Genomic DNA, 8,882 nt, shown 5'->3' on the forward strand with positions numbered 1-8,882 from the left:
TTTTTTTTAAACATTAGTTTCTTATTTAATTGGTTCCACATTGTTTGCTGATTTTTACTTTATTTAAACTTTGTGTCATTTATTTGGCATCAAGGTGTATATGCCGTGCCTCCAAGCTTTCTTACTCGGTTTGCTAATAAACGTTCTACATTTCTTATTTATTTGGTTATATATTATACATGTTTAGTTATTTCCAGTTTTGTATGCCTATTTAAACTTTATGTAAGTTATTTGTTATTTTATAACAAATTAGGCATAGCCTACCCTATAGCATGGTGTATTTTTTTTTGTTAATAAAGGTTCTATGTTTTACATATAGCCTAAAGTGAGTTTGACGTTGTATTTTGTTGTTGCATTCAAGCAATTGACGCATAACTGCCGCTAATTCGAAAGTGAAAGTAAAATGCGCACGGCGCTTTCAAGCTATTTAAAAGCGAAGGAAAAGAGGGAAAATTCAAACGAACTAAAAACGAACAATTGCTTTACGCCGAATTGCCGCTGTTTGAAAATGAAAGTAAAATGGGCACGCTGCTTTTACAAGCTATTTAAAAGCGAAGGAAAAGAGGGAAAATTCAAACGAACTAAAAACGAACAATTGCTTTACGCCGAATTGCCGCTGTTTGAAAATGAAAGTAAAATGGGCACGCTGCTTTTACAAGCTATTTAAAAGCGAAGGAAAGCGAGGAAAAGAGGGAACGCCCGCCCCGTGGTGATACCGGTATTACCGGTGTTATCACACGTCGATTAACCGGTGGGAAAATTTCCTCACCGTCACAACCCTAAAAGAAAGTCAAATACTCTTTACAAAAAAAGTTAAAACAATGTTGTCGGACGATTTTGAAGTTGGAGGAGAAAATGAGATGGAGTTTTTCACCCTACCCGACCTTTCTGAACCGCAGTACACCGGCGGAGAGCTGACCACGCCTGACCTTTCCAACGGGATTACGTAATGCGTGAATTTGCAGACACTTTGCAGAGCTAGTGCAAGACATGCAATTGTGGTTAAAGTATTTATAAAACGGATCGTTCCGGTCCTTGATTCCGTTCGAGGCTGTTATAAATTACTCTACAAACATACGCCTTTGTTTGTGTGTTAATCAGCAACCACTTTGTTGCAACCACAACTGTTTTGCAGAGCTAGTGCAAGACATGCAATTGTGGTTAAAGTATTTATAAAACGGATCGTTCCGGTCCTTGATTCCGTTCGAGGCTGTTATATATTACTCTACAAACATACGCCTTTGTTTGTGTGTTAATCAGCAACCACTTTGTTGCAACCACAACTGTTTCTGAGGAACTACATTGTTTGGTGGAAGAATACTGTTTTTATTAATATCATTACACTTTATTTGCTCTGTTTTATTTTGTGAAACCTTACTACGTATGTGGAATAACCGTTTTATAAAAGCAATAAGCCCCGTGACGTCGTGGTTTACAGTGAATTTATAAGAGCTTCATGTCGTGCCTAACAACGCCCCTTAGCTGTTATAAATTCACAGTAAACCATGGCTTCTTGGGGCTTATTGCTTTAATAAATGTTTATTTTTTTTTTAAGAAAGTGACTTATTCCTCAGCTGGGATCGTGTAGAGCCCTTTGAAGCCGCACTGAAACTGCAGTTTGGACCTTCAACCCATTGATCCCCATTGAAGTCCATTATATGGAGAAAAATCCTGGAATGTTTTCCTCAAACATTAATTTCTTTGCGAATGAAGAAAGACACGAACATCTTGGATGACATGAAGGGGAGTAAATTATCAGGACATTTTTATTCTGAAAGTGAACTAATCCTTTGAAGGTCATGCCTTGTAGATGATGTTAACGTACAAGGTATCGTACGTATAAGACAAAAGATCAACTGTAACTTAGGCCTGTCACGATAACAACTTTTTGTTGTGCAATATATTGCCCCAGAAATAATTGCGATAAGCGATATAATTGTCATTTTAAAGACCATTTTATGCCACTGAATAATAATGCAAGAAGGCCTACACACTTCCAAATGACGACAAACTTTTAATTTAAGAATATTTAGATCATGGAAATTAAGCATCAAAATATTAGAGACCTGAATAAATAGTAAATAAACAAAAAGTGCAAAGTAGAAAAAAAGAAAAATACACAAAGAACTTGAAAAATTTAGATTTTTCCATCTGCAGTTTTTTCCCGGACCTTCTTGTGAAGGGTGCACACTATTGCTGTAAGTGAAGGGTGCACACTATTGCTGTAAGTGAAGGGTGCACACTATTGCTGTAAGTGAAGGGTGCACACTATTGCTGTAAGTGAAGGGTGCACACTATTGCTGTAAGTGAAGGGTGCACACTATTGCTGTAAGTGAAGGGTGCACACTATTGCTGTAAGTGAAGGGTGCACACTATTGCTGAAAGTGAAGGGTGCACACTATTGCTGAAAGTGAAGGGTGCACACTATTGCTGAAAGTGAAGGGTGCACACTATTGCTGAAAGTGAAGGGTGCACACTATTGCTGAAAGTGAAGGGTGCACACTATTTTCCGTTCGAGGCTGTTATAAATTACTCTACAAACATACGCCTTTGTTTGTGTGTTAATCAGCAACCACTTTGTTGCAACCACAACTGTTTCTGAGGAACTACATTGTTTGGTGGAAGAATACTGTTTTTATTAATATCATTACACTTTATTTGCTCTGTTTTATTTTGTGAAACCTTACTACGTATGTGGAATAACCGTTTTATAAAAGCAATAAGCCCCATGACGTCGTGGTTTACAGTGAATTTATAAGAGCTTCATGTCGTGCCTAACAACGCCCCTTAGCTGTTATAAATTCACAGTAAACCATGGCTTCTTGGGGCTTATTGCTTTAATAAATGTTTATTTTTTTTTAAGAAAGTGACTTATTCCTCAGCTGGGATCGTGTAGAGCCCTTTGAAGCCGCACTGAAACTGCAATTTGGACCTTCAACCCATTGATCCCCATTGAAGTCCAAGAAAGTGACTTATTCCTCAGCTGGGATCGTGTAGAGCCCTTTGAAGCCGCACTGAAACTGCAATTTGGACCTTCAACCCATTGATCCCCATTGAAGTCCATTATATGGAGAAAAATCCTGGAATGTTTTCCTCAAACATTAATTTCTTTGCGAATGAAGAAAGACACGAACATCTTGGATGACATGAAGGGGAGTAAATTATCAGGACATTTTTATTCTGAAAGTGAACTAATCCTTTGAAGGTCATGCCTTGTAGATGATGTTAACGTACAAGGTATCGTACGTATAAGACAAAAGATCCGTCGTGGTTTACAGTGAATTTATAAGAGCTTCATGTCGTGCCTAACAACGCCCCTTAGCTGTTATAAATTCACAGTAAACCATGGCTTCTTGGGGCTTATTGCTTTAATAAATGTTTATTTTTTTTTTAAGAAAGTGACTTATTCCTCAGCTGGGATCGTGTAGAGCCCTTTGAAGCCGCACTGAAACTGCAGTTTGGACCTTCAACCCATTGATCCCCATTGAAGTCCATTATATGGAGAAAAATCCTGGAATGTTTTCCTCAAACATTAATTTCTTTGCGAATGAAGAAAGACACGAACATCTTGGATGACATGAAGGGGAGTAAATTATCAGGACATTTTTATTCTGAAAGTGAACTAATCCTTTGAAGGTCATGCCTTGTAGATGATGTTAACGTACAAGGTATCGTACGTATAAGACAAAAGATCAACTGTAACTTAGGCCTGTCACGATAACAACTTTTTGTTGTGCAATATATTGCCCCAGAAATAATTGCGATAAGCGATATAATTGTCATTTTAAAGACCATTTTATGCCACTGAATAATAATGCAAGAAGGCCTACACACTTCCAAATGACGACAAACTTTTAATTTAAGAATATTTAGATCATGGAAATTAAGCATCAACATATTAGAGACCTGAATAAATAGTAAATAAACAAAAAGTGCAAAGTAGAAAAAAAGAAAAATACACAAAGAACTTGAAAAATTTAGATTTTTCCATCTGCAGTTTTTTCCCGGACCTTCTTGTGAAGGGTGCACACTATTGCTGTAAGTGAAGGGTGCACACTATTGCTGAAAGTGAAGGGTGCACACTATTGCTGAAAGTGAAGGGTGTACACTATTGCTGAAAGTGAAGGGTGCACACTATTGCTGAAAGCAAGACAGATGTCCGTATGCACAAAGGCACAGATCCCTAAACAAGGCCATATCTGCAGATGAAACTTTGTAGAAGCATTTTTTTAAATGTGAACTAGCACCTCATGACTACACCACGTTGTGTACAAGAAGCTGCAAAAGACACAGGCGCAAGTGGAATGTACAAAACATGGTGACATACATTTTTAAGTAAATATAATGGGCGATATATTGAGTCACCAAAAATGATTGAGGTCATGTACATATATTGCGCGATAAGTCGATATATTGATTATTGCGACAGGCCTACTGTAACTTGATCTACTTGATTCTTTAAAATAGTTTGTCTGATCCCAGGCAAGCATGTTAGAGTTCACTTAACAATGAAAACCGTCGTCATTTGTCCACCCTCATGTTGTTCTAAGACTTTGGTTAAGACTAAATCAAACCTGTTCATCATATAAAGTGAGTATATCTCTTCATAAGACTTAGATGAAACGGCACTATTAATATAAATTAACTTTACAATGCTTTTATGACCTTTTTGAATTATCTAGACTTTCACTGGTGGGACAGATACTTCTCAGGTTTCATTAAAAATATTTGTTTCAAAGATTAACCAGTTTAAAGTTGTTGTTTTTTTTTAATGGCATGATGACAGAACTTTCATTTTTGTGTGAACTGTCCGTTTAAGGTATTTAAAATAATTGCAATACTTTCCTACTCCTCGTTGTACTGGTAATTAGCTCCCCTGATCGGAAATGTTTGAGCTGGTAGGTGAACAGTAGGTGTCGTGTAGAGGTTAAGTTAGTCCTCTCTTCCTGTTGTAGGTCAGTGCTGCTGTCCTGCCTCCGGTGGCCCTCACTCAGGTGGCCCTCAGGAGCTTCCGGACCAGCGCTGTGAGCCGCGACATTGACACCGCTGCGAAGTTCATTGGAGCGGGAGCTGCTACCGTGGGAGTGGCTGGATCCGGTGCTGGAATCGGAACCGTGTTCGGTAGCCTTATCATCGGATATGCCAGGTAAGAGACAGCCAAATTTCATATTATATAATGTTTTATATTAATTTCACATCATTATATATTACGTGATCTGTTACATTATACACTACCATTAAACATTTAGTAGTGTTTTTTTATTTTTTTGAGAGAAGTCTCTTATATTCACTAAGACTCCATTTATTTGATCAAAAATACAGTAAAAATAGAAATGTTGTGAAATATTGTTTTCATTTACATAACTGTTTTCTATTTGAATATATCGTAAAATGTCATTTATTCCTGTGATCAAAGCTGTATTTTCAGCATCATTACTCCAGTCTTCAGTGTCACATGATCCTTCACAAATCATTCTAATATGCTGATTTGCTGCTCAAGAAGCATTTAAAGGGGTCATATGATGCTGCTAAAAAGAACATTTATTTTGTGTACATTATTTTGTAATATTTATGCGGTTTAAGGTTCAAAAAACATTATTTTTTCTCCTCTATGCCCCGCCTTTCTGAAACACGTCGATTTTTACAAAGCTCATCGGTCTGAAGAGCGAGGTGTGCTGTGATTGGCCGAATTCCTCAAGCGTGTGACGGAAACCTTTAAAGCACATGTTGAAAACAGCTGCTTCATATTTTATATATACTTTTATGTATAGAAAGTTAAAAAGAACAGCAGTTATTTGAAATACAAATTTTCTGTAGCAGTGTAAAAGTATCTGCTGTTACCTAATGCATCCTAGCTGAATAAAAAAAGTACTAACCCCGAACTTTTGAACGGTATTGTATAGCAGTTGCTGTCCGTTTCACCTCTGGCTAGTCGGTTTATGCAAAAACATATACATTTCAAAGATATTAAAGTATTTTTGTATCTTACACTGTCAAGATGTTTGCAAATGTCTCCATGAATGCAAGATTTAGTAAGATGTTTTTTGTTATTTTGCAGGAACCCATCTCTAAAGCAGCAGCTCTTCTCTTACGCAATCCTGGGCTTTGCTCTGTCTGAAGCCATGGGGCTCTTCTGTTTGATGGTTGCTTTCTTGATCCTTTTCGCCATGTAAAAATCTGCTAGTTGCGTGAACGCATTTAGTACAGCTGCAACTACATGTTTTTGCTGTTGCTACCAAAATGTCTGCTGCTGGTCTCTGTAAAAGAAAAATGTATGAATCTAAAGTCCAATATTTGAAAACAAAATCATGTAACCATTAAAAATGGTTTAACTATTTAAATCGCCCACTCCTGTTCATGCTCATTGAATGAGGACGACAACCGCTCCATCGGTGCTGCTGAAGCTCACCGTGGAAATAAAGAGAGCACTTTCTGTACATCAGAATAGGGATGTTGTGTGTCTGTAGACTGTAAGCGCCCATTCAGGGGTTAAACTGCTGGTCAATAGTATGACTGTAAATTTATAGCAGTTGGTTGAAAGCAAATTAAAACCTCTATTGCTTTTGTAAATTGCATTAAATAAATTTAGATCACAGTTTACCATATTTTTGTGTTGTGTATTTATTTTAGTTCGCACAATATTACTTTACACCGTTTTCATGGTTTACCAACGTGTAACAAAATACGCTAAAGATGTTTCTTAAGCTTGTGAAGAGAATTACAGTGAAACATGTTTTGCTTATGCACAAGCATCATGCATTAGATTAAAAAGCCATGCGTTCAATCTGATATAAACCAAGTTTCAATTTTGAAAACCAAAGCAGAGCTCCTCACTCGCGAGATGTCAGTGTGCTTTCACTCTGTAGGGGTCAGCAGAGCGTTCATTTATCGCGAGATTAGAGTTTAAAGGGCTTGGCTCTGGGTCAAGCGGAGTGCCTAATTCTCGCGAGATTTTCGGCTCTTAAGGATTCAGCGGAGCTTCCAACTCTCGCGAGAGGTGGTATAAGTGGGCTTTGGCTCTTCAGGGTTCAGCCTGCGGGTGAGTGAGCGCATCAGTGCGCTGTCATTATAAGCAAACACGCCCTTTAAAACGAGCTTTCGGGTGACTAGGAGAATCGTCTGAATATGTAACACGGTGAAATGCAGTTTCATGACGCATTCAGAGCTTGTCGGTGTTTCTTTGTTATTAATATGGCGACGCGTGCTAACAGCTAGCTGAGGTCCCATTGAAATGAATGAGAGATGAGGCTAAGCATTGATTAGCCTGCTGAGACTGATGTAAACAATCCGTTTAGTGTTGATACAGTCCAGTTGTCGCTGGAAATACATTAAAGACATGCAGGTTTGTGGTTAAAGACACACGCGCTTTTTGTTGAGCTCTAACGTATATAAGTGTTATTTAGAGGGATTTAAAGCTTAAGGTGACAATAGGTTGTGCTGCTACTATCAGTGCGCATCAGCCTGATCGTTACAGCACATTTCATTACTGTATGTGAGCTATTGACTGGTTTCATAAACACATAGAGGCCAATGCCAAGCGTGCAAATTTATGTTATACAGATAGTGTTGCATAATCCCTGTTATAAAACCCTTATCTATGTCCTGTCAAACCTGCTTTGATAACTTCATCAGACACAACCCAAATCATTCAGCTTTTAGTAGTGCAGAATAATAGCCATTATTGCACATGGTTATAGATATTGAATAATGCTGACTGATATTTAAATCCTGTACTTGTGTTCTTAGTTGTGGTCTTGAGTCGTTATGTTGTTGATTAATGACAGATTGCAAGTTTGACTTTTTTCATGTTGCCAGGTGGCGGACTGAAGCTGTGAATATGAGTGATGATAAACCGTTCCTCTGCACCGCTCCTGGCTGCGGACAGGCATGTGATCACTGCTACACACTTAAAGCACTAACAGAGATTTAAAAAATATGACCTGCTTGCTTTTTGTCCATTTACACTTTCATATGGCTATGTATGGTTCATGCATCTCCATAATGACTGTCTGTCTGCAACAGCGATTCACAAATGAAGACCACCTGGCGGTGCATAAACACAAGCATGAGATGACCCTGAGATTTGGTCCAGCACGCAATGACAGTGCCATCATCGCTGGTGAGTCTGAAAAGTCAGCGGTTCTTAATAAAAGCGAATGAGCATGAACTCTTATTGTTCATGGGTTTATGGCTTTATGGGCTACTGTTGCAGACCAGACGCCGACACCGACCCGCTTCCTGAAGAACTGCGAGGAGGTCGGGCTGTTTAACGAGCTCACCAGCCCATTTGAGCATGACTTTAAAAAGGCCACGGAGGATGACATTAAAAAGGTAAAGATGTCAATTCGTTCTGGAGTTTATAGTTCAGCTGTGTTATCATTTTGCAAATAAACTGTCATTTAAAGGTTTGGGGTTGGTAAGATTTTTAAAAATGTTTTGAGAGACGTCTCTTCTGCTCGCCAAGAAAAATTCAGTAAAAAACGTAATACTGTGAGATATTATTGCAGTTTAAAATAACTTTATATTTTGAAATATAATATATTCCTGTGACGAAAAGCTGAATTTTCAGCATAATTACTCCAGTCTTTAGAGTCACGTGATCCTTCAGAAATCATTCTAATATGCTGATCTGCTGCTCAACTATTAGTTCTTGTTATTAGCATTGAAAAAAAATTGTTGTGCTGCTTAATATTTTGTGACATTATTGTCACTTTTAAGCAAATGAATGAGTCCTTGCTCAATAAAAGGGGTTTTACTGACCCCGAACCTTTGAATGGAAGCTTAGGTGAAAGTTTCATAGGCACTGTAACATAAAAGGCCTCAAAGATAAAATCAAATCAAAATAGACCCTATTAGGATTGTTACAAAAAAAAAAAATATAT

The 8,882-nt window shown here is 37.9% G+C and overlaps 1 protein-coding gene and 1 pseudogene across 2 annotated transcripts in view; both read left to right on the plus strand.

Annotated features, from left to right (window-relative positions):
• The window catches only part of LOC107588228 (ATP synthase F(0) complex subunit C3, mitochondrial-like), an 8,737-nt gene extending 2,135 nt beyond the window's left edge, over positions 1 to 6,602 (plus strand). For both annotated transcript variants that reach the window (XM_016276257.1, XM_016276259.1), the window contains exons 3-4: positions 4,956 to 5,146; positions 6,059 to 6,602. In XM_016276257.1, the coding sequence (XP_016131743.1) occupies positions 4,956 to 5,146; positions 6,059 to 6,173 (306 nt within the window). In that variant the 3' untranslated portion in view covers positions 6,174 to 6,602. The remainder of the gene's footprint in view (positions 1 to 4,955; positions 5,147 to 6,058) is intronic.
• A 394-nt stretch (positions 6,603 to 6,996) lies between these two features.
• LOC107588229 (cyclic AMP-dependent transcription factor ATF-2-like) overlaps positions 6,997 to 8,882 on the plus strand; it is a 30,536-nt pseudogene continuing 28,650 nt past the window's right edge.

This window comes from Sinocyclocheilus grahami, unplaced genomic scaffold, assembly GCF_001515645.1.
Source record: "Sinocyclocheilus grahami isolate Dianchi unplaced genomic scaffold, SAMN03320097.WGS_v1.1 scaffold100.1, whole genome shotgun sequence".
In the NCBI taxonomy this organism is placed as follows: Eukaryota; Metazoa; Chordata; class Actinopteri; order Cypriniformes; family Cyprinidae; genus Sinocyclocheilus; species Sinocyclocheilus grahami.